A 26,578-nucleotide genomic window follows, 5' to 3' on the forward strand; every position below is an offset into this window, starting at 1 on the left:
GAGACATAATCAATCAATACATTTGGGGGGGGAGGATTTATTTAGGACACTAAGTGTAACTGGCATTTGTTTTTTAATTCCAAATGCATGGTCATGTGCTAACTAGGACAGTTTAGTGCCACTGCCTTAATTCACGCTAAGCCACCAGCAGTTTTACCCACCACTGATTTTGCAAACACCTTACTACTGGTTAGAAAAATCATTTTGACCTGCAGGACCCCCAGAAAGAGCCTGGTGGCCTCTTTCTAGAGGTCTGAAAAATGGACTCTGAGAACCACTGTAATAGCTAATATATTACGTACATGACTTTAAAGAAGATTAATTTTTAAATAAATATTGTTATAACAAGAATGGTTAAAAATACACATACATGCATAGAGATATACTCAAATCACTGATAGCCTGGTACCTCACAGTGGGAACCCAAACATAATGAATGACAGAATGTGGTAGATACTTCTTGAATAAATAACAAATGATTGCCAAGTACCTACCATAAGCGAGGCTATAAGCTAGGTGCCTCTATATTCCCATTCTTGGGTAACTTACAGAACCCTAGAGACTAGAATGATGATTTTAATGTATGAGAAAAATGTTTATCCTGAAATCTTTCAGATCTTTTTTTAAGATTAGACCTACATGCCTGCAAGAAAAAGTCTTAAAATTCACCATAAAGCACAAGATAGCATGTTAAATTCTATTTTAAGCACTATGCCATGAAGCTAAAAACAGGCTTGCTCACATTCAGAAACCCAAATACAAAATGAACTGCTTTGGCTGTGCACTGCCAGAATCCCATAAAGAGCTTACATTCCATTTCCCCTCAAGCCAAACAACCCTTACCTGTTTTAGTTTTTATTCCTATTTTTCAGTGAAACTCCAAAGTTAATACCATACATGTTACATTTATTATGGCAACTATTTAAAAAGCAACAATATAACAAAACCATCAAAACAAGTTAAGAACTTTGAAAAAAATTTTTTAATGTTTTTATTTATTTTTGAGACAGAGAGAGACAGAGCATGAACGGGGGAGGGTCAGAGAGAGGGAGACACAGAAGTGGAAACAGGCTCCAGGCTCTGAGCTGTCAGCACAGAGCCCGACGCGGGGCTCAAACTCACGGACCGTGAGATCATGACCTGAGCCGAAGTCGGCCGCTTAACCGACTGAGCCACCCAGGCGCCCCACGTTAAGAACTTTTAGACATACACATTGATAAATTCAAGAGGTAAACCTCTATAAACATACATACAAAATATGTGCGCTGTTAAAAAGAATGAGACCATCTCATTTTGGGATACGGCATGGAAAGATCTTCAATAAGTATTATTAAGAAAGAAAAAAAAAGGCGAGTCAAAGTATAGTAGATACAGTATGATCCCATTTATGTTTTTAGAAAATATATTCATGTACATGTACATTCATTTAGTAATACTTATTAAGTTCCTTCTCTGTGCCTATTCTGTTCTGAATCCAGACATATAAACATACAAAAAATTACAAATATTATACAAGCACACACACATGCCCAAAGAAAAATGAATAAGTCAGACACAGAAGACTATATATGATTTCATTTATATGAAATGTCCAAAATACTAATCTGCTTTCTGTCTCTGTAGATTTGCCTATTTTGGACATTTCATATAAATTTACAAAGACGCAAAATCTACAGAGACAAAAAGCAGATTAGCAGCTGCCTCAGGGTGAAATGAGTTGTGGGCAATGGGGGAAATAGCTGAAAGGTGTAGGATTTCTCTGGGGATAAGAAAAATATTCTAAAATGGACTATGGTGATGGTTGCACCACTTTGTGTATGTATTAAAAACCATTTAACTGTGTATCTTAAATAGATGAGCTGTATGATATGTGAATTATATCTCAATAAAGCTGTTATACTCCTCACTCCCAAAAAAGAATAGACACCAAAGTGATTGCCTCTGGTGGGAGAGGGGGGTTTGAAGATAATGAAGTCCCTTAAAATTGTACTCTACTTATTTCTATACCATTACAATAAGAAATGTATTCACTTATTACATACGTAAGTTAAAGAAATATAAAAGATAAACCTGAAACAGTCCTTCAAAGATATCTATATTTTTATTATCTATATATTATCTATATAGATATCAAAGATATCTATATTATTCTGGATATGTTATTCAAGTTCATCTACAAAGCAGCCATGAAAAAAAAAATGTGAGGTTGTGAATATTTACAATTTAGACCATCATACAGACATGTACATCAGCCCCTTTACTAATAGAAACAAATGTTGAACATAATTTGTTCATTTCACAAATATATCTTAAGCACCTACTGTGTCCACAGGGTAGGGATTGGGGAAAATGAAGTGGTATACAAAGTACAACACTAATCAACAAAAAGAAACAAACTACCAGCTCTGGCTTTAAGTTAAGAACTTTTGCCATAGAGTGGAGGAGACAAAACACACACAAAGTGGACGGGGATCAAACTATGTAGAAAATCCTGAATACGTGAGAGCTAAAACTTTATCCTGTTTTCAATGGAAAGCCATTGGAGTGACAGGATGAAAAGAACATTTTGGGAAAATTAACCTGGCAACCAAAGGGGGGAAACTGAGCAGGAAAGGTTAAGAAGGAGATGAAGTTTTAAAAAACAGGAACATTGGGGCGCCTGGGTGGCTCAGTCGGTTAAGCGTCCAACTTCAGCTCAGGTCACGATCTCGCGGTCCGCGAGTTCGAGCCCCGCGTCGGGCTCTGGGCTGATGGCTCAGAGCCTGGAGCCTGCTTCCGATTCTGTGTCTCCCTCTCTCTCTGCCCCTCCCCCGTTCATGCTCTGTCTCTCTCTGTCTCAAAAATAAATAAACATAAAAAAAAAAAAAAAAAAAACCCAGGAACATTTGCTGGGGCACCTAGGTGGCTCAGTAAGTTGAGCAACCTACTTGGGCTCAGGTCACGGTCTCATGGCATGAGTTTGAGCCCTGCATGGGGCCCACTGCTATGGGCGCAGAGCCCCTGCTTGGAATGCTCTGTCCCCCTCTATCAGTGCTCCTCCCCCGCTTACACTCTCTCTGTCAAAAATAAAATAAACATTGAAAAAAAAATAGGAACATTTGCAACAATCCCGTGAGACATACTGATATTTCAGTTACCGGGTGGTGTTCAAAGGGTTTAAATGTATTTTGTTTGCTTGATCTAAGGTGAAACAGAAAAGGAAAAAAAAGACAGTTTCTTCATTTTGCTGAGTTTTGGATATTCATTACAAAGAATTAAGTTTTACCAGAAAATTCTGAAGGGAGGAAGGGTTGGGGGCGGGGTGGGGGGGGGCTATCATTTCATGTGATACCACTTAAACCAAAAGTAGAGGGAATCAAAAGAAATGGAAGTCCCACAATTTTTAACATGGAAAGGGAAGTATAATCATATTTTGTGGTAAGAGTAGTAAAAAGTGCATGACAATTATGAAATTGATAATAAAATACAACTAAGTACTTAAAATTTCTTGGTCACCTATTTTTTAAAATCCTCATGGTAAAACTTGTTACATAAATTCAAGTCTAGGTGATCAACTTTTGAGTTTGATCAATTTCACACCCTTAACTGTTCCTTCTACACTGCAGTAGTTTTCAGATGTTGCACAAATAATATATATATATATAAACGTTTATTTTTGGAGAGACAGACAAAGCGTGAGTGGGGGAGGGACAGAGACAGAGGAAGACACAGAATCCCAAGCAGACGCCAGGGAACCTGACATGGGGCTGGAACATAAGAGTTGTGAGATCATGACCTGAGCTGAAGTCGAATGCTTAACCAACTGAGCCACCCAGGCACTCCGCATAAATTATATTCTTAACTCAACTGATATGTGCATTTATTGATTTAACCCATAAAAGTTTCTTAAAATAGAAAAATATTTCATTGACTATGTAATCTCTTTTCTATAACAGCCTCCTCAAAACAATGTTACCTACCAATATAATACTAAGGCAACACTTAAGTTTTGAGATTAAAAATGAGTAAGGCAAATTCTCATTTCCACTTTATCTATATTAATGCTCAACACTGCTTTTCCTAAAATGTCAGTTAAAAACACATGCACAGGGGCGCCTGGGTGGCGCAGTCGGTTAAGCGTCCGACTTCAGCCAGGTCACGATCTCGCGGTCCGGGAGTTCGAGCCCCGCTTCAGGCTCTGGGCTGATGGCTCGGAGCCTGGAGCCTGTTTCCGATTCTGTGTCTCCCTCTCTCTCTGCCCCTCCCCCGTTCATGCTCTGTCTCTCTCTGTCCCAAAAATAAATAAACGTTGAAAAAAAAAAAAAAAAACACATGCACATCTACACAAGGCACATAAACTTCCGATATTTGATTACTGTGATACAATTTCAAAAATCAAGCACACTTGAAATAAATTATAAATGCTGTTTGATACTCTATTTCATACTTTATCAAAAGTTCTGATTGAGAAGCAATGTTTACTTATATTTTATAGAATATATCTCTGCCATCATTTAATAATCTTATCTGATAGGTTTACAGAAATAGAAACAAAAGTACAATGAACAAATCAAGAATTACTTATTTCACTCACAACACTTCCATCTAATCAAAATACCATTTGCTGTGCTGCCTACAGCACAGAAAAAGTTCTGTCATATCAATGTATTTTGTTATTAAAAAAAAACATTTGCCAACTTTTAGATCAGGCTGTTTGTTAAGACACTGTTTAAAATAGCAAAAAGTTGGAAATAATCTAATTGTTCAATGATAAGGTACTAGCTGAATAAAATACAATGTTACCTTTCAAATGATCACATAGACCTATATTTACTAACCTAGAAAGATAGCCATGAAAATAGCAGATTACAAATAAAGAGAAGTGTGATCTCTTTTTGTGATGAATATACATACACATATGCTCACAGAGAGTCTAAACGGATAGATACCCAGATGTTAACCATGATATTTCTAAGTGCTGGGATTACAGGTGTTTATTTTTTCTGCTTACTTTTCAGCATTCTCTGAAATATTCAAAGTAAAATGACATTTGCAAGAATTAAAACATCTATGATTCCAACTAACAAACTCCAAAATCTTCCTTGCAAAAAGCCCAAGGAATATCCAAAAATACCCTGGCATAGAGCAAGAGGGAAAGTATTAGCAACAACATAACTAAAATTCTTTGTGAGCAAGGCACCCTAGACGTCTCCAGGACTGACATGGCACCTTTACAACAGCCTATAGAGTACAGGGCTTGAAATCACAAGACCTAGGTTCAAGTCCCTGCCACTTTTATTTGTATGACCTTGGGCTAGTTGCTTACTCTTTCTGGTCTCACTTTATCAATAAAAGAGAGCTATTACCTGCCTTCCTACCTCAAAGAACGGTTAGAAAGATCAGATGAGATAATGTGATACATTATTAACTGGAAAGTACCATATAAAAATAATTCATCCAAATATTAAAAAAAAAAAAAATGATGCATAACACCAGAGCAAATTATTTCAAAAAACAGCACAATCAATTCTGTAATGAACCAGGGGTCTTGTTTTGAAAGGCTACAATCATCATAAACAGCCAATTTTTCAGAAACCCTAACATTTCTTCCCAGTTCCCACTACAACCATGAGCCATTTAATTTCCTTATCCCTAGTTACCACCTAGAAAGGATACAAATTACACTGAACTCAAAAAGCTTCAGCAAGAACCCTGGAGCAACATGTTGATGGAGTTCACCAGGAGAAACCCAAGGTTAATCAGCTATGGACTCACCACTAAGCACTGTTACAATTCACAGTGGTTACAAGAGACTCTTTGAAAAGAAAGACAATACAATGACCCAGGAGAAAACTGTGGATGAAAAAGCAGTATTTCAAAACAATTATATGAAATCCTTAAAAACTAAAGTGTTTTATAAATTGTTTTTAAATACTGTTCATAAAAATGGTGACTTAAAACAAAAGTCATCTAAATGTGGCACGTGACACAAAACCAAGTTAGGGAGATTCAAATCAAATCCATGAATAAATTGTCAGATTTATGTGCTTCTATCTGAAAGAGAGGCAGACAATTCACACCACAAAGATCAAAATCAAGTGGCTATTTCTTGAAAATAAAGAGGCAGACTTTGACAACAGAATTTACTGACAGGCTTATTATAGATACTTTAAAAACAACGTTTTAAAAAGATGGCTTCAGGGCACTTGGGTGGCTCAATCTGCCGACTCTTGAGTTTGGCTCAGGTCACGATCCCAGGGCTGTGGGATCGAGCCCCACGACAGGCACTATGCTGAGCATGGGGCCTGCTTGGGATTCTCTCCCCACCCCCTCCACCGCCCCTCTCCCCTCTCTCTAAAAGAAAATAAAATAAATATTAAAATAAATAATAAAAGAATGGCTTCTCTTCCCATTGAATTCCATTATTTTACTCCACTAAAATGAACTTCTTCCTTCCCACTGTTCCTCCTGTGAGTTAAAATGGCAATGTAAACTGATTTGAGTTTTAGTGCAAAAAAACTGTAATTAAGAAGTACTCTAAGAGAAACCACATGAAGCTGTCAGATTATTAACTTCCAAGATCATCTGGCCATCACACCCTCCTTCTTTTTAAGTTCCCAAAGATAATAAAATGCTCACTCTACATTCTTACAAATGTCATTTACGGGTATTCCCCTAATGAAAAATTAAACTTTTCATAAACAAACGTGCACAGAGAATTCTTTTTGATATGTATGACTCACAATCTAATTTTTATTGGCAGTATCTTCAAGTGTTGCAGCTTGCACTATTCCTACAGGAGATACAGACCTATCCGTCTTCCCATCTGACCTTTGTAGATTTGTTATAGATTTAAAAGGACTCACTAAAATGGGCCATGAGGAAAATAATCTTGAATACAATCCACAGCAAAATGAAATGTGGGTTGTGAATTAAGATAACAAAAAAGTCACGGTATTTACTCAAAGCCTCATAGTTGGAAATCCATTGTAAGTATTGTATTTTCACCTAAAACTTTGAGAAAAAATCTGGCTTTTTCTTAAATCTTATTCTGACTTTTCCTATCTTATTAGGAATAAATGCTATTTACATCCAAAACAAAAAACAAAAACCCATCAGAAAATATAATTTCCGAGAGGAGTATCTTCCAAAGCTTACTGCACAGAAAATTATATACACACATTCTCAAATAACTATGGTAGGCATTCCTAAGATCATCTACCAAAAAAAAAAAAAAAAAAAAAAAAAAAAAGAACAGCAAATCCAACCACAATCAAGTACTAAAATTTTTAACACAGCTATCACCAGTTAAGCAATTTATCACACCTTCTCAAAGTATTGGGCACACACAGTGACAAACCAGTATGTCAAAACAGTTATTATAATTTGAAAAAAAAAACTGTACTACAGGAACACAAGACGAGTTTTTCCTCTGGAAAAAAATTCAAGTAGATTTTTGAAAAAGCAAAAAGGGAGACCAATTTTAGAAAAATAATGTTTCCCCCCAGTGTTCAGCATTTATCTGATACAGCCTCATTTTTGCAAAGAGAAACTTTACCTAACAAGACTCACACCAGGGATCTGATCTATCCCCAAAGGCACTTTCTTAAAATGAGAAAGAACAAAGGAGGAAATCTCCCAGCATGTGCTTTCCATACCAGTTTCTTTGGACAGCATCAAGAGTGACAATATAGCCAGCCCAAGCTTTTCAGCTTTATTCTGTGGCCCGTGTACAACAGAACTGATTAGCTATCACTCAAAAGGATTCCAAACAAAATAAATATTAGAAGGTAAAGATCATAGCAACATAGTGACTACATCGCAAGAGTGAAACTACAGAAGACATGTATCTTATTAAACTTGTGTACTTTTCATTTCAAGAGTTAATGACCTCAGAATATTCAAATTCCTGAGGCTTTTTCATTTCAGTCAATAGTTTGAAACTGGATTAAAAAAAAAAAAAAAAACGAAACCAACCACTCCAAATCTGCTCTCCCTTAAATTAATTTGTAATTAGAAGTCAATTTAAAAAGAGTGACATTCAAAGCCAGTGCCTTACTTAATACACAAATTTTGGAATGTTAACATTGCAAAATTACTGGGGAAACCGATCTTTCAGCGAAGCTTTCCAGAGAAAAACTCTCCAGAAACAAACCTGGCGCTTGGCTGTTCTAGATAGAAGCTGTCGTTTCAGTATAACAGAGAAAATAAATTTTAAATAATTTTTATTAATTATGGAAAGAGGACCCCTCCCGCCAAAGATTTACAAGTGTGTATCCCCATCTCCACTCTGACAGAGATGTCAGTTCTCTGGGTCAAGATAAAACCAGCTGCTTGGCTCACACACAGGAAGCCACAGACAGGGGAATATCGCGTTCAGAGCCTCGAAATAATACGCGTTAGTTAAAACTGCCTGCTACTAAACCAAAATTATTCAAGCGGAGCCCCATTTGTCACAATCCAATCATAAGGGTTCCACCCGCCCTCCCCCAACGGCTTGTGTAGTGGTGGGTATATCTGCTTCGGTAAAGAAGCCATCATCAGGTAAAGAAGACTGGGGTGGGAGAAAAAGCGGGGAACAGGGGGCACCCTTTCATCCAATTTCGCGAGGCGTGAGTAATTGGTACAGTTGAGAGGAACGGAGGAACGTTCTATTTATCGGGGGTTGAAGTAGGGTGAGGGGAGAATTTCGTTCAAATCAACATGGCCAGCAAGATGTCCCTACAAACAAAAGGCAACGGGGGGATATAAACACGAACCATTCACCTCCATCAGCTATAGCATCGCCATCATGGTGTGTGCAGAGACCCCCAAAGGCTCCTCTCACCCTCCGCACCAGCCAGAGGAAGAGAAGGAAAAGAAGGGAGAGGTAGCTGCTTCCCACCACCCACCACTGCTTCCAAATACACACCCTTCGGGGGGGGGGGCTCCCCCCCCCGCGGTTGCCCAGAATCAGAGAGAAAGTAACGTCCCGCCCAGGCAGACTCCCCCGCCACCCCTCGGCCGAACCCCAACGCCGGCCCGGGGCTCACTAAACTTTACCGGAGCTTCTCCCCACATCCCCGCCCCAATGCCCCAAGATCGCGCTGCCCACAAGCTGGGCACCCCCGGCGCCTCCTGACAGGCGGGCAGCCGGGGAGAGCCGACTCCGGGGTGGGGGCGGCAGGGAGCCACTGAGGGGCGGGGCGGCCGGAGCCAAGTTCCCGGGGGTCTAAGGAGAGCTCCTGACAGCAGCCCGGGACTGCAAAGGAGGAAGAGGAAGCGGCGGCGGGGAGCTTTCCCAATCCCCCCTACACGAGCACCCTGCCCCAGCCCCCGTTCCCCATGGGGGGGCGGGGAGGCTGGCTGGAAGGTGAGGAAGCCGAGCCCAGGGGGCAGCCGAGGCCCCCACCTCCCGACTCCCGATCTCTTCCCCCGCCACCCCCGCCAGAGGCGCCCACAACAATAACACGCCGGGGACGACCCGTCAGCGCCCCCGAGGCACCCGGGGCCCGCGGCCCGCCGCTGCCGGGCCCCCTCAGCTGGGGCCGGGCGCGCCGCTCCTCCCTACAACTCCAGGCCCGGGTGGAGTCAGGCCCGAGCGGCCCCCCAGGGTCAGACCCATCCCCCCCGGCAGCAGCGGCGCCGTCTCCGCGGCCGAATATTAGAAGTGAATTCGAGCTGCGCTTTACCTTTAGTTCCGCACTGTCCGCCATCTTGCGTCTGTCAGCGCAAGCGCACTGAACCTCGCCGGGGGCCGCCGCTAGACCCGCCCCTCTAGCCAGCCTGGCCCCGCCCCGGCCCGTCCCCTCTTGCCCCTCCACCTCCCCGTCCCGCCCCCGGCCTCCGCCCCTCTCCGGGCGCTCGGAGCCCCGCCCCGGGCACGTACAGCAGGGAGACGGGCACGTACCATTTAAATAATGGCGCCAAGCGGGGAGGTTTGACAGTTACTCCCCCCTCGGCCTCCCCGCCCCCCATCCTCTCCTGGCTAGCTCCTCCAGAGAAAGGCCGGAGCGAGTGGGCTGCCGGCCTGAGCCCCGCCCCTCCGCGGCCTGCAGAACCTTGCTGCAAAGCTTCGATGCCTACAGTCACAGAAACTATAATGGCCCCCTCCCCCAATCAGCGAGTCCTTTTCAGCACCTGCTACCTTCGAGGCTACAATCCGTTACATTTGAAGATCACTTGATGAAGCATTTCCAGATTTATTAGCTCAGATCCTGCTCATGACAGTGCGGTGAAGTGGGCAGAGCAGAGATTACAATTCACGTGGTATATATGTGTGTGTGTATATATATATATATATATACACACTGTGTACACACACACATATGTATATAGTCAGAAATGAAAGCTCAGGCAGGGAAAGTGACTTGCCCAAACACTTGACAGGGGGGTGACCTAAGACAAAATTCTGAAGACGTTCGTTCATTAACTCTTTGTTTCAACAATTATTTAGTGATTATGTTCCAGTCCTGTTTCTTTATATATACATCGGAAAATTAAATACAACTAAGTCCCTGCCCTCCTGTAGTTCTCTAATGGAGGTACAGACAAGTGATAAAGATACAATTACAAATGATGATGAGTACTAGAAAAGAACAAAGGGTCCAGTGAGAGAATAGCGATTGGAAGGAGATGGACTTAATGCAAGGAGGGCTTTCTCCAATAAACTGACATTTTAAGTAGATGTGATGAAAGAATTATTTCACACCTTTTCCTCCCTATTGGAAGCCTCCTATACCTCCTCTCCAACCCCCACTTTTTGCTAGCAATTTTGCTTCATACCTCATGGAAAAACTTAAAAGATAACAGACATGAACTCCCTACTCCCCATCCAAACTATTCTTACAGGCAGTTACATTTGGGTTACTATGAATGAAGTGTCCCTGTGCCTATGAAGGCCATTCCCTCTACCAGTGACCTGGATTCCTTTCCCTCCCACATTCCTAAGAATTTTACTCCTACAATCACCTCGCCCTTCCAACATCATTACTTTTTCCCCTATTAGATTACTCCTATCAGCATATAAACATACTGAAATTCCTCCCATCTAAAACAAACCTCCATTGGCTCCAAAATCTCCCAAACTGCCCTATTTCTCTCTCTTCACTGCATAAATTCTCCGAGAGGTTTTTCAAGATCTCTCTACAGCGCTTGTTCCCACTTCCTCATGTCACATTCCCTTCTCAGCCCCTCTGATCCAGCTTTGACTTCTCTCAAGATCCCTTATCAAGATTATTAACAACCTCCGTGTTTCCAAAACCAATTGTCAATTCTCTATTCTTATCTAAAATGACCCTCTCAGCAGAATTGCAAACAGTTGACAAGACTCCTTTCTCCCGAAACACTTTTCCCCCTGAACTTCCTTCGACATCTCACTGTCCTGATTTTCCTGTTCCTTCACTGAGCCTCCTTTTCAAACTCTTCTGCTGATTTCTCTTCTTTGGCTCAATCTTCAAATGTTGTAGTGCTCCAGGGCTCAGTCCTTACCTGTCACCTCCATTTAACTCTCCGCAGGTGAACTCATCCAACTCTTTGACATTCAAATTTCTGTCCAGCCCAGACCTCCCCACCCAAATCCAGGTTCATAAATCCAACTGGCTACTTAATATCTCTACTTCATGACTCCTAGTCATCTTGAGCTTACCATGTCAAATAGAGCTTGGATTTTATCCCCCGATCCTGTTCCTTTCCCAGTACTCTCAGTGGATGGCACCATCATCCACCCAGATGTCCAAACCAAAAATCTGGAAATCATCCTTGCTTCCTCTCTTTCAGGCACCTCTCACATCCAATCCATCAGCCGGTCCAGCTGACTCTGCCTCTAAACCATATCCCAAGCCTATCCATTTCACTGGCTTCCCACTACCATCACCCTATTCCAAGATGCCATAATTTTACAACTGGATTGCTAAGAAGGCTATTCAACTGACAGAACTACATTATGACTTTCGTGCCCCTACGCACTTTCGCCTTCTGGGGGCTGTGGTATAATAAAAATACCACTTGACTTTGTCCCTGGTTCCTGTCACAGAGCTCCTAAAACCTCAGAAATTTCCTGAGAGATAGGATTGTGTTTTGTTATTCAAAATGAGCCCCTTTCCACCGCACCCGCACCCAAGTTTATACTAATGAGATGAGAGGGCGTGGCTCCCGGGGAGCTTCAGGTTGGGAGCTGGTCACTACAAAGACTCAACACATGATTAGAGGGATGTTAGTAAATACAAGGAAGTACTAGGAAGTGGGTGGCCAGAGAGGGCAGGGAGTCTCTGCATCCCCTTCCTTCATGCATTGCCCTATGCGTTTCTTTCATTTGGCTGCTCCTGAGTTCTTTCCTTTATAATAAACTGGTAAATGTAAGTAAAGTGTTTCCTTGAGTTTTATGAGTCCATTCTAATGAATTATCAAACCTGAGGAGGAATTCTAGGAATCCTCAAATTTGTTCAGACAGAACTACAAGTGGCCCATAGGACTGGCAACTGGCATCTGAAGTAGGGGCAGGCTTGTGGGACTCAGGCCTAAAGCTGTGGGGTCAGAGCTTACCCCTGGAGTTGATGTCGAAACTGAATTGTTGGGGGCACCTGGGTGGCTCAGTCCGTGAGCCTCCAACTTCGGCTCAGGTCATGATCTCACAGTTCATGAGGCTTAGGTCATGATCTCACAGTTTGTGAGTTCGAGCCCCGCGTCAGGCTCTGTGCTGACAGCTCGGAGCCTGGAGCCTGCTTCACATTCTGTGTCTCCCTCTCTCTCTGCTCCTCCCTGTTCACATGCTATCTCTGTCTCAAAAATAAATAAAGATTAAAAAAATTTTTTTTTCAAACTGAATTTTTGGATGCTTAGTTGGTGTTGGAGAATTAGTGTGGAAAGATATCACATATTTGGTGTCAGAAAGAACCTCAGAGGCCCTTTCTTCCTATATATATATATATATATATATATATATATATATACACACACATACACCCCTGGAGTTACATGAAAAAAATTACATTTAAAATTACATTTTAAAAAATGTATATTATAAAATTACATTTAAAAATTACATTTAAAAAAACTACATCTTACGTTTGTATTGGTATAAAGACTAATGCAATCCAAGCAGAGTATACTTATTTTTTCTTCCAATAATAAAGATTTAAAACATTTTGTGGGCCCTAAAATTATCGTGGTCCCACAGAACACATAAAAATTAACTCAAAATTATTCGTAGACCTAAATATGACTTAAAACTATAAAACTCTTAAGAGTAAATCTCTATAACCTTGAGTGAGATAAAGCTTTCTTAGATGTGGACCACACATACATTTTTGGTAGGAATAGTACAGCCATTTTGGAAAATAGTTTGGCAGTTCTTTGAAAACTGGAAATGTACTCACCATACAACTCAACAATTCTTGGACATTTATCCCAGAGAAACAAAGACTTCTTTTCATGTAGAAAGTTGTACAAGAATGTTCATAGCAGATTGATTGATTGATTGATTGATTGATTGATTTAAAGTTACCTATTTATTTTGAGAGAGAGAGAGAATGTGTGCATAAGTGGGAAAGGAGCAGAGGGCGAGAGATTGAGAATCCCAGTCTCCACTGACAGCATGGGGTCCAACCTCACCAACTGTGAGATCATAACCTGAGCTGAAATCAAGAGTCAGACACTTAACTGTCCACTAAACTACCCAGGCCCCAATAGAAGCTTTATTTTTAAGAGCCCCAAACTAGAAACTATCCAAATCTCCTTTAATGGGTAAACGACTAAACCAACTGTGATACCATGAAATACTGTACTCAGCAGTCTAAAAACAAAACCAAAAAAACTATTGATACACACAACAAGTTGGATAAACCTCATGAAAATTATACTGACTGAAAAAAAAAAAAAACCTAATCCCAAAAGGATTCTTATTGTCTGATTCTATTTCTGTAACATGAATGAAATAACATAATTACAGAGGTGGAGAATAGACTAGTGGTTGCCAGGGAGTTAGGGATGGGGCAGGGGCAGGGGAAGGATGGTTCTTACCAATGTCAATTTCTTGATTTTGATATTATACTATAGTTCCATAAAATAGTAACTTTGTGGAGACTGGGGGGGGAGGGGGGAGGATGCATGAGACTTCCCTGTACATTTCTTTGCAATCTCCTACGAATCTACAATTACTTCAAAATAAGAGTACACATTTTTTCCAGATGTATATGAACATGTATATCTGAAAAGTATACATATGTGTATATAAATATTGAAGATACACTGTATCTTCAATGAAGATTGTTGTATCTTCAATGAGGATACAGTGTATCCTCAATGTGGGGAGAAGGACATGATCAAAGTGGCAGAGTAGGCAGTTACAAACTCCCATACCTCCATATAAACTTAAAAAAAAAAAAAAAACAAAACAAATAAACAGCAACTTGGGGCACCTGGGTGGCTCAGTCGGTTAAGCAACTGACTTTGGCTCATATCATGATCTCACCCTCAGTGAGTTGGAGCCCCGTGTCAGACTCTGTGCTGACAGCTCAGAGCCTGGAACCTGCTTCAGATTCTGTGTCTCCCTCTCTCTCTGTCCCCTCCCTACTTGTGCTCTGTCTCTTACAAAAATAAACATTTTTTAAAATTTATTTTTTAAAAAACCCAGCAACTGTCAGACTAACTTGGTCAGACCTCTGGAAAACAGTCAAAGGTTTACAGCATTCAAGCAAATGCTTAGTCCAAAAAGGAAACTTTAAATTTTATGATACTTTCACTTACATCTGCCCTACTCCCTCCCTGACTTGGTAGCAGTCTTCCACAACACCCCACCTTCTGGGGATGGAGCCCTGGTCCCTGGAAATCATTCGTCTGTTCTAATCTTCCTGGGGGCTAGCTAAAGGACTAATGCAAGGCCTGTCTCTGTTGTGTTTAACATGGAACCCGCCACAGAAAAGCAGCAGGTGTTGCTTGAAAACACTGTAATGCAAACAAACAACCTGAAACTGCCTGGGGCCAAAGATTACAGTTGGTACCTAAATAGACCACCTAAAGCCTGGGAGTAGAAACTGGGGAGAGAAATTTACTGGGAAATTAGGTCATTCAAATTAGAAAGTGCTCAAGAACACAGGGGCATTCAGAAAGCCACACGAATGTGCCTGAGACAAGATGCATCTCAGGAGAGACCTAAGAAAGCCCTCAGATTCCACCGTTGGCTGACATACATGCTCAGTGTAACCAGAAAGGGAGATTGAGGAAGGATTTCAAATGGTCTAGGTACGTGTTAAAGAAATAAGACCCAATCCACAAAGACGGGGAAAGGTGTTTCGTTTGTTTGTTTGTTTGCTTGTTTGTTTAAGTTCCCAGTATTGAAGGGAATCTCAGTAAAAACACTGGCTGAACACAAGCTGAGGCTCCAACAATCAAGAACAGCAAATCCTGGGGAAGGGAGAGCATTTGATTCCCAGAGATAACACAATATAATATACAAATGCTCAGTTTTTTATGACGACAACAAAGAAACACAAAACGTAATAAGGAACAGGAAAATATTGCCCAGTCTAGTGAAAAAAAAAATTGACAAAAATTATTCTTGAGGAAGCTCAGACATTGGACTTACACAAAGACTTGAAAGCCACTGTCTTAAGGGGTGCCTGGGTGGCTCAGTCGGTTAAGTATCATGATCTCATGGGTTCTTGTGAGTTCGAGCCCCGCCTGGGGTTCTGTGCTGACAGCTCACAGCCTGGAGCCTACTTCAGATTCTGGGTCTCTCTCTCTCTCTCTCTCTCTGCCCCTCCCCGACTCACACTCTGTCTCTTTCTCTCACATTTTTTTTTTTTTAATTTAAAGCCACTGTCTTAAATATTCTCAAATTGCTAAAGGAAACTAGGTAAATAATGTATGAACAAAAAAGAGATAAAGAGATAGAAATTACTAAAAGGAATAAAGTAGAACTTCTGAAGCTGAAAAGTACAATAAAATGAAAAATTCGCTAGAGGTGTTTAAGAACATATTTAAGCAGTCAGAGGAAAGCAGGGGACATCTTGAAAGCAGGAAGAAGAAAATAATTTATCACATACAAGTATTCTCAATCAGACTAAAAGCCAATTTCTCATCAGAAACAAAAGACTCTAGAGAGCAATGGGATGCCATATTTAAAGTGCTGAAAGGGGGGCGCCTGGGTGGCTCAGTCGGTTAAGCGGCCGACTTCGGCTCAGGTCATGATCTCACGGTCCGTGAGTTCGAGCCCCGCGTCGGGCTCTGTGCTGACAGCTCAGAGCCTGGAGCCTGTTTCAGATTCTGTGTCTCCCTCTCTCTGACCCTCCCCCGTTCATGCTCTGTCTCTCTCTGTCTCAAAAATAAATAAACGTTAAAAAAAAAATTAAAAAAAATAAATAAAGTGCTGAAAGGAAGAAACCCCGTAAATAGGAATTGTACCCAGCAAATCTATCCTTCAAGAATGAAGGGGAATATAAGACATTCCAAGATAAATGAAAGCTAAGAGAGTTTATTACTAATAAACCTGCCATAGAAATAGTGCTAAGGGTATCTTTTAGGTTAAAAGGAAAGAACAGTGAACAGTAACTCAAAGCCATGTGAGGAAATAAAGAACACTGGTAAAGGTAACTACATAGGTAAATGAAAGTCAGTAGCATTGTACTTTTTTTTTTTTTTTTAATTTTTTTTTTTTTCAACGTTTATTTTATTTTTGGGACAGAGAGAGAGACAGAGCATGAACGGGGGAGGGCCAGAGAGAGAGGGAGACACAGAATCGGAAACAGGCTCCAGGCTCTGAGCCATCAGCCCAGAGCCTGACGCGGGGCTCGAACTCACGGACCGCAAGATTGTGACCTGGCTGAAGTCGGACGCTTAACCGACTGCGCCACCCAGGCGCCCCAGTAGCATTGTACTTTTTATTTATTTACATATTTTTATCAAGTAAGCTCTATGCCCAACACGGGTTTGAACTCACAACCCTGAAATCAACAGCCATATGCCCCATGGACCAACCCAGCCAGTTGCTCAAGATTATTGTACTTTTGGTCTGTAACGCTTTCTTTTCTTTCTTTCTTTCTTTTTTTTTTTTTTTTGTTCTATATGACTTAAAATATAAGTGCACAAAATAATAACTATAAGTCTATGTTAATGGGCACATAATGTAAAAGGTGCAATCTGTGACCATAAAAGGGGAGGAACAGAAATGTATGAGAGCAGAGTGCTTGGATATTTTCGAAATTTAGTTGGTACTATTCAAAATCACTAAGACATGTACGGAAAAGTTAAAAACAGAATCAGAACACTACAAAAAAAAAAAAAAATCAACCAGATTAAAAAAAAAAAAAGACAGTAAAGGAGGATTGAGGAATAAAAAGTATATAAATCTTAAGGTCCCTGGGTGGCTCAGTTGGTTAAACATCCGACTTGATTTCGGCTCAGGTCTTGATCTCAGGGTCATGAGTTTGAGCCCCACACTGGGCTCCATGCTGGGTGTGGAGCCTACTTAAAAAAAAAAAAAAGAAGAAGAAAAGAAAAAGAAATAGTTAAATGGCAGAAAGAAGTCCTTTCTTATAAGTAATCACTTTAAGTGAAAACAGATTAAACCCTCAAATTAAGAGAGATATTGTCAGAACAGGTTAAAAATATGATCCATTTGTATGCTACAAGAGACACCTTTTAGATACAAAAGCACAAATAGACTGAAAGTAAAAAGATGAGGAAAATATATTCCATGCAAATAGTAACTAAAAGAAAGTGGTTATCTTATTATCAGACAAAATAGATTTTATTGTTTTTAGACAAAATAGACTTTAAATTACAAATGGATATAAGAGACATAGAAGGACAAAAACAAAACAAAAAATAAAAAGACATAGGACATTATATATCGATAAAAGTTTTTTAAATTCATACTGACAATCTGTCTTTTAATTGGAGAGTCTAATCCATTTACATTTATATTAACAAAGATTTAATACATAAAGAAGATATAACACATTAAACATATATGTACATAGTCACAGAGCCCCAAAATATATGAAGCAAGTGCACATGAAACATTCTGCAGGATAGACTATATGTTAGGCCACAAAACAAGTCTTAATAAATTCAAAAATATTGAAATCATACAAAATATCTTTTCCAACCACAATGGAATGAAACTAGAAATTAATAACTGAAGGAAACTGGAAAAGACACAAATATATAGATAGTAAACAATATAATCGTAAATAGCCACTGGATCATGATAAATGAAAAAATACATTGTGACAAATGTAGACAAAGCACAACTTCTAGGGTGCAATGAAAGTAATGCTCAGAGGGAAATTTATAGCTGTAAAGGCCTACATTAAAAAAAGGTGAGGGGCGCTGGAGTGGCTCAGTCAGTTAAGCGTGCGACTTCGGCTCAAGTCATGATCTCACGGTTCATGAGTTTGAGCCCCACGTCGGGCTCTGTGGTGACAGCTCAGAGCCTGGAGCCTGCTTCAGATTCTTTGTCTCCCTCTCTCTCTCTGCCCCTCCTCTGCTCATGCTCTGTCTCTCTCTTTCAAAAATAAATACACATTTAAAAACATTTTTAAAAAGAAGATCTCAAATCAATAATATAATTGTATACCTTAAGGAACTAGAAAAAGAATACCAAACGAAACACAAAGATAGCTGAAAGAAGGAAATAAAAGATTAGAGTGAAGGTAAATTGAATAGAGAGTAGAAAAAGAATAGAGAAAATCAACAAAACCCAAACTTGGTTCTTTGAGAAGATCAACATGATCGACCAATCTCTAGCTAAATTCACTAAGGGAAAAAGGAGAAAAGATACAAATCAGAAATGAAAGAGTAGGCATTACTATCAACTTCATGGAAATTAAAAGAATTGCAAGAGAATACTGTAAAAAAATGTACTCCAACAAATTGGATAACCTAGATGAAATGGACAAATTCCTAGAAATACACAATCTATCAAAATGACTTATGGAGAAATAGAAAATCTGAATAGACTTATAACAAGTAAGGAGATTGAATATATAATTAAAAAAAATCCTCCCAACAAAGAAATCCCAGGACCAGATGGCTTCACTGGTGATTTCTACCAAACATTTACAGATGAATTAACTATTCCCCCAAAACGAAGAGAACATACTACTTACTAATTTATTCTGTAAAACCTGCATTAGCCTGATACTCAAATCAGACAAAGATATTACAAGGAAAGAAATCTATAGACTAATATCCCTTTCAAATCCTTTGGTTAAACTTACTCCTTGGAATTTTATTCTTTTTGATACTATTATAAATGAAGTTATTTTCTTAATTTCCTTTTCAAAATGTTCATTGCTAGTATATAGAAATACAACTGATTTTTGTGTGTTGGCTTTATATTTGACACCTTTGCTGAATTTGTTTAATTTGCCACTTGCAAGTGGCAAATTTTGTTTTGTATCATTTACTATAATTTTTTTTTAATTTTTCAAGTTTATTTATTTATTTTAAGAGAGAGTGCACAAATGGGGGAGGGCCAGAGAGAGAGAGACATAGAGGATTAGAAGCGGGATCTGCACTGACAACAGAGAGCCCAATGCAGGGCTTGAACTCACTAACTGTGAGATCATGACCTGAGCGGATGTCAGACGCTTAACCAACTAAGCCACCCAGGTGCCCTTACCACAAGTTTTAAAATAGTGTAACAAACAAACTTAGAAATTTGTAGTCAAATATGCCTATATTAGAAAATGTTTTCGGTTGAAAATCAGTTATGTAAGTTTCCATCTCAGAAAGATATTAGGAGAACAGCAAATCAAATTCAGACTAGCAGTGAGGAAATAATAAAAATGGCAGCAGAAATAAAATTTATAACAAATACAAAATACAAAAGGTCAACAAAGCTGAAAGTTGGCAATTTAACATTTTTAAAAAATGCTTTTAATGTTTATTTATTTTTGAGAGAGAGAGATAGAGCATCAGTGAGGGAGGGGTAGAGAGAGAGGGACACACAGAATTCAAAGCAGGCTCCAGGCTCTGAGCGGTCAGCACATAGTCCCACATGGGTCTTGAACCCATGAACTGCGAGATCATGACCTGAGCTGAAGTTGGACACTTAACCCACTGAACCACACAGGCACCCCAGCTATTTAACGTTTTTAATAAAATTGGTTACCCTTAATAAGACTGATCAGGAAGCAAAAAAGCGAGGGACATCTGGGTGGCTCAGTCGGTTAAGTGTCCAACTCTTGATTTCGGCTAAGGTCATGATATCATGGTTTGTAGGTTTGAGCCCCACATCAGGCTCTGTGCTGACAGCTCAGAGCCTGCTTGGGATTCTCTGTCTTCCTCTCTCTCTGCCCCTCCCCCACTCATGTTGCTTTCTCTCTCTCTCTCTCTCAACAATAAACTTTAAAGAAAAAAGAAGAAAAAGAGAAATTATCACTACCACGTATGAACAAATGATCACTAAAGATACTGTAGATACTAAAAAAGATTATAAGAGAATACTATGAACAGCCTGCTGCAATACAGCTGATGATTTAAATAAAATAAACAAATTCTATAAAACATATAACTCAGAAAACTGACTCAAGAAGAAATAGAAAATAAGAATAGTCCTACATCTATCAAAGATATTGAATCCATTATTTAAAACCTTCTTACAAAGAAAACTCCAGACAGATGATTTCACCAGTGAATTTTCCAGACAATTAAGGAAGAAACAATAATCAATCTTACACAAAATCTACCCAAGGATAGGAAAAGATAGACTCAACTCTTTGGGTCCAGGACCTTGAAAACAAAACCTGACAGGGATACTGTGAGAAAGAAAAAATATAGACAATTCTCTCTCATTCCCATAGGAGCAAGACTCTTAAGCAAAATATTAGCCAATTGAATCCAGCAATATATAAAAGCAAAATAGAATATAACCAAGAAGCACTTGTTCTAGGAACACAAAAAGTTGTTTACCATTTAAAAACCAGCCATTTTAATTGCCTTCTTAGTGCAGTGGGCAATGTGTCAGTCTCATAAAACCCAGCCATTTTAATCGACCGCATTAGTAGACACAAAAAGTGAAAGTGCATACGATCATGTTGATAGACGCAGAAAAAGCATTAAAAAAAAAATTTAACACCCATTCATCATATCAGCTGTAATGAACTAGTCATAGAAGAGAGCTCCATTATATGATTACAAGTATCTACCAAAAATGTACAGAAAACATAGTTAATGGTAAAATATTGAAAATATCCCTTTTGATAATGGGAATGATAAAGGTGATAAGGTAAGTGGATGAAAATATCAGGATTAGAAAGAAGTAATTAAATTGTCATGTACAGGGAAAATGATTGTGCCTGAAGAACATCTAAAAGATTCTAAGAAAAACTATTAGATATTAGAATTAGTAAGTGAATTTGTCAACTCACTTGATACAAGGTGAATTAAAAAAAATCAATTCTATTTCTAAATATCAGCAGTAAACAAATATATAATATAATTCTTGAAAAGATACCAATTGTAATAACACTCTTATTTTTATTTTTTTTCAAGTAAGCTACATACTTAATGTGGGGCTTAAAATCATGCCCCAAGATCAAGAGTTGCATGCTTTACTGACTGAGCCAACCAGGCATCCCTATAATAATATTTTTAGAATAACAAAAGATATCTTTGAACACGCCTTCAAAAAAAGGCCTCTACAGGGTGCCTAGCTTGCTCAGTCAGTGGAGCACGTGACTCTTGATCTCAGACTTGCAAATTCAAGCCTCACAATGGGTGTGGAGCCCACTTAAAATAAAATTAAAAAAATAAATAAAAATAAAAAGGCCTCTATACTGAAAACTATTAAAATGCCACTGAAATCAAAGACCCAAATAACTAGAAGGATTATATTCTTTTCATAGATTTGACTACTCAACATTGTAAAGATGTCAGTTTGCTCCCAGTTGATACATGTTTCATTGGAATATATTCAGCGTAATTGCAATCAGAACCCTAGCATATTTGTTGTAAATACTAATAAACTGATTTCAATACAACAGGAATGCAATGATTCAGAAATAGCAAACACAATCTCAAAGGAAACAACCTAAGTGGATGTCTCATAGTACCAGAAATTAAAACATGCTATCAACCTAAAGTGACTGAATCATGAGTATTAGCACGAGGATAGATAAGTAGAGCAAAGAACAGATGCTATAGTTCACAGACACTTGGGGAAAGCATGATCTTTTCAATAAAAGATGCAGGTCAATTGGACATCACTTAGCAAAAAATGAATCTTGACCCCTATCTCCAATTACACATAGAAAGCAATTCCAGATAGATTATAAATCTAAATATGAAATGTAAAAACATAAATAAATCTTTTATAAGTTAACACAGGGGAATATCTTTATGACCTTAAGGTAGGCAGAAATCTCTTAAATAGGATACAAAAAGTGCTAACCACAAAGGAAAACATTAATAAATTAGAGCATGTTAATATTTAAAACTTTCTCTTCATCATAAGACACTATTAAGAGAGAGAAAAAGTGAGCCAGTAGTGAGAGAATATATTTGAAATACATGTATCCAACAAAAGAGATCACCAGGAATATTATACTAGAAGTTTATAAAACTTCACAGCAATTTAACAAAATACAAAGCATGCAGTCCAATAAAGCAAATAGACAAGAGACTTGAATTGGCACTTCACTCAAGAGCATATTCCAAATGGCCAATAGATACGTGAAAAGATGTTCAACTTCATCAGTCCAGGGAAACACTCATTAAGACCATGGTGTGACAAATTTGGGAAGAAGAAAGGAACAGGCTTGGCTCAGCTTAAATGTTACTTTCTCTGGGATGCCTTCTTATCTAAAGAAGGTAGGTGGTAGATTTTATTTCAACCAGAGTCGCCATTTGCCCTATTTCTGGCTGACCTACATCTAAGTCACCTCCACTGGAATAGACCTCACAGAGGAAATTCCCCACTGTGGGAGTTTGGTGGGAGGAGAGTGCAGAGAGCCAGCCACCCAGCCTGGAGGCCAGAAGCTGAGAGAGAACAGCTTCATGGTTCAGCTAAGGGACAGGTGTGTCAGCCAAGCCTCAATGCAGGTGCCCCGATTCTCTGTGGAGACACAGGGACACCAGGGCAGAGATGCAGCAAACAGCTTATAACATGACCTTCTCAGGGTTCCTGCTGCCTGGCCCCCAATCTCTCAGGGTTCTAGTTTACTTTCCAAGTCTACCCGTTTAGGCTCCCTTTGATCCTAAAAGTTCCCGATTTTCTTCCTTTTTTTTCCTTTGCTTTTTTTTTTTTTAATTTAGTAATCTCTATGCCCCACATGGGGCTCAAACTCACCACTTGAGGGTCAAGAGTCACATGTTCTACCAACTGAGCCAGCCAGGCCCCCTCTTTTTTGTTTTCTTTTCTTTTCTTTTCTTTTCTTTTCTTTTTTCTTTTCTTTTCTTTTTTTTTTTTACCTTCAATGGATTTCCCTGTTTGTAATCAAGAATCCTGACTGATACATCATTTTCTTGTTCACTTTTTCATTGCATTTATCACAGTGTATAATTATTTAATTCATTTGTTTGTCTCCTTGGTGCTGACCCATACCTAAGAGTAAGTTCCAGAAGGTCAGAATTCCTACCTGTGTTGTTTTCCACGGTACCTCCTGCACTCAAAATAAGGCCTGACCCAAGGACTCAATGAATGCTGGTTGAAAGGATGTCTCTCTTTTTTTTTTTTTTTTTTTTTTACTACCTTGCATCCTTGTGTGCTTATTCACAGAAAGGGGTTTTCAGCAGCCATCTTTACCAAAATGTTTAACTTGACATATTTTCTGTCAGGGCATTTTCAACCAATGGTTTGAGAGCCACTATTCAGTAAGACTAGCTTCAAGACAGGCCTGGGATCTAATTTCAGGATGAAAGATTAGAAAGCTGCCTCATGTTGCTACTGAAGTTCTCAAATATGCCTAGATATTTATATTAGTTGCTAAACAACGGCTCTATTTTCTTTCTCACTAACATTCTTCCATTCAGCAAAGTAGATAATCATAACCTTAAGAATATCCATCATCTTAGAACCAAGGCATTTTAAAAATTTTGACTAAAAACAAAAACAAAACCTTCATTTTGAATAAAAACAAGCATTTGTAATTTTTCTGCATTGACCCTCTTGCAAAAAAAAAATTATTATTTTTTGGTTTTCAGTCTCTGACAGAATTGCAGAGTGGAATTATCAGGTAAGGAAGGGAGGACAGAATAAGGAAATATCTGAATTATAACTTATGTTGAGTGACTGTGACTTAAGTGACTGTGGAAGGAATTCAGATTTTTTTTTTTTTAGAGAGAGAAAGAGTGAGCTGGGGAGAGGGGCAGAGAGAGAGAGAGAGAGAGGGAGAGAGAGAGAGAATCCCAAGCAGCTGCATGCTTAGCACGGAACCCAATGAGTGGCTTGATCCCACAACCATGAGATCATGACCTGAGCTGAAATCAAGACTTGGATGCTCAACCAACTGAGCCACCCTGGTGCCCCATGAAATAACTGTCTTAAGGATCAGGTATTTTTATTCAGGTTTAAAGCAAAATTAAATTGTACTTGAAGGTGGACTTGAAATATGATGGCCTACCATCACAACCACAAAAATAGAGTAGCAGAGTTACAAAACTAGACCCAGGTATATGGAAAACGAAAGGCTGTTATTGTTACCTACAGTTTATTTCACTGCAATAAACTCTCAACACAAAATCCCTGTGATAGCCATTAAGATTGTTCACAAACCCACAGGTTCTGTTTTCTGTGAACCTGATAAGATGGACGCTTTTCTGAACCTTTTGAAGATAGGCATACTTGTGTGATTTGCTTTGAATGAGGCAGTATTAGGAGAAGGAAGATGTGTCATTTCTAGGCAGCACCGTGGATCTGTGACATGTCCCCCTTTCTCCCTTTTGAGATGGTTGTGGAAGCATATGATGAAGTGGGGCTCCCATCAGCTAAGGCTTCTGAGTGGCCACCATGAGCAGATGTCCCTGTTGATCCATGCTGGATATGTACCTAGGCAAGAAATAAACTTGTACCATTTTCAGTGATTGAGAGTTTGGAGTTTGTTACTACACCATAGCCTATCTTATCATGATTGATCCCTAATATGAGATGCAGTCAGAACAAAAACCTGAAAAAGTGTTACTGGCAGCGATAAGGATGGTGAGCCATATTACACAATAGTGAGACATTTGATAAAGGTATTGCCTGAAGTTACTTGGAAGGTAGGTTATGTACCTAATGAACCTGTAGCTCTAGAAGAAACAATTAGAAAACATAGTATACTAATACTGAGCCAGTACCGGCTGGGGCTCAGTTGGTAGAGCATGGGACTCTCAATATCAGAGTTGTGAGTTCGAGCCCCATGTTGTGTTCAGAGATTACTTAAAAATAAAAAAAGAAAACATGGTATTAATGGTGCGCCTTGGCTGTATTTGACAAGAGAGATAGAAATAGAAAGATAGAGGGAAAGAGAAAGAGATGGGGGGAGGGGAGGAAGAGGAACTGGCTTGTTTGCAAGTAGAAATGAAAAGCAAAAGAAAGAGTCCACAAATTCAGAGATTTGCAGAGTTGGAAGACAGACTGCTTCTCATTACAAATTAGCTACAAGATAAAACAGTGAGGGGCGCCTGGGGGGCTTAGTCAGTTAAGCATCTGATTTAGGTTCAGGTCATGATCTCATGGCTTGTGGGTTTGAGCCCTGTGTTGGGCTCTGTGCTGACAGCTCAGAGCCTGGAATCTGCTTCAGATTCTCTGTCTCTCTCTCTCTCTCTCTCTCTTTCCCTTCCCTTTCTTGCCCGCCCCCCCCCCCTCAAGAATACATTAATAAAAAAATTTAAAAAAAAACAGAAAACAGTGAAAACTCAGCATTGCAACAAGGATTTAATAAAAAGTATTGCCCTTACATCCATGTTTGAAATTTGAGAGGGGGCACCTGCCTGGCTCAGTTGGTAGAGCATGTGACTCTTGATCTCAGGATTGTGAGTTCAAGCCCCACATTGGGCATGGAGCCTATTTTTAAAATAAATAAATGAATGAATGAATAATTAAACTTCTGACTGGATTAAGTGTCAGACTAAAGGTTCAACTAGAATGAGACTTTGCGGTTAACTGACTCAGAAAGGGTGAGTGTGGGTATTTGGTTTGTGGGGAAGGAATTTGGTGGTCAGAAATGTGGATTATAGATGGTTTCTGACTTAATGGCTGGACTTAATGATTTTCTGACTTTATTATGGTGCAAAAGCATTCAATAGAAACTGTACTTCCAGTTACGAATTTCATTTTTTTAAAAGTTTACTTATTTATTTTGAGAGAGAGTATGTGTGTGAGCAGGGGAGGGGCAGAAAGAGAGGGAGAGAGAGAATCCTAAACTGGGGAGCCCTACCTGGGGCTCAAACTCATGAACTCTGAAATTGTGACCTGAGCAGAATTCAAGAGTCAGACGCTTAACCACCTGAGCCCAGCTGCCCCTCAATTATGAATTTGGATCTTTTCCCGAGCTAGCGATGTGTGGTGTGATCCTTTCTGGTGACACTGGGCAGGGGCAGGGGCCCGCAGCTCCCAGGCAGCCACGCCATCATGAGGGTAAACCACCAGTGCATTTACAACCATCCCATACTTGGACATCCATTCTAGACCTTT

The 26,578-nt window shown here is 39.5% G+C and overlaps 1 protein-coding gene across 4 annotated transcripts in view; it reads right to left on the reverse strand.

The window, feature by feature from the left end:
• PIAS1 (protein inhibitor of activated STAT 1) overlaps positions 1–26,578 on the reverse strand; it is a 157,236-nt gene that overhangs the window by 111,744 nt on the left and 18,914 nt on the right. For 2 of the 4 annotated variants that reach the window (XM_032593613.1, XM_030317838.1), the window contains exon 1: positions 9,651–9,715. The exons of the other annotated variants lie outside the window; for them this stretch is intronic. In XM_032593613.1, the coding sequence (XP_032449504.1) occupies positions 9,651–9,674 (24 nt within the window). In that variant the 5' untranslated portion in view covers positions 9,675–9,715. Of the gene's footprint in view, positions 1–9,650; positions 9,716–26,578 lie in introns of those variants that run through there. 4 annotated transcript variants of the gene reach the window in all.

Source organism: Lynx canadensis, chromosome B3 (genome assembly GCF_007474595.2).
Source record: "Lynx canadensis isolate LIC74 chromosome B3, mLynCan4.pri.v2, whole genome shotgun sequence".
Classification (NCBI taxonomy): Eukaryota; Metazoa; Chordata; class Mammalia; order Carnivora; family Felidae; genus Lynx; species Lynx canadensis.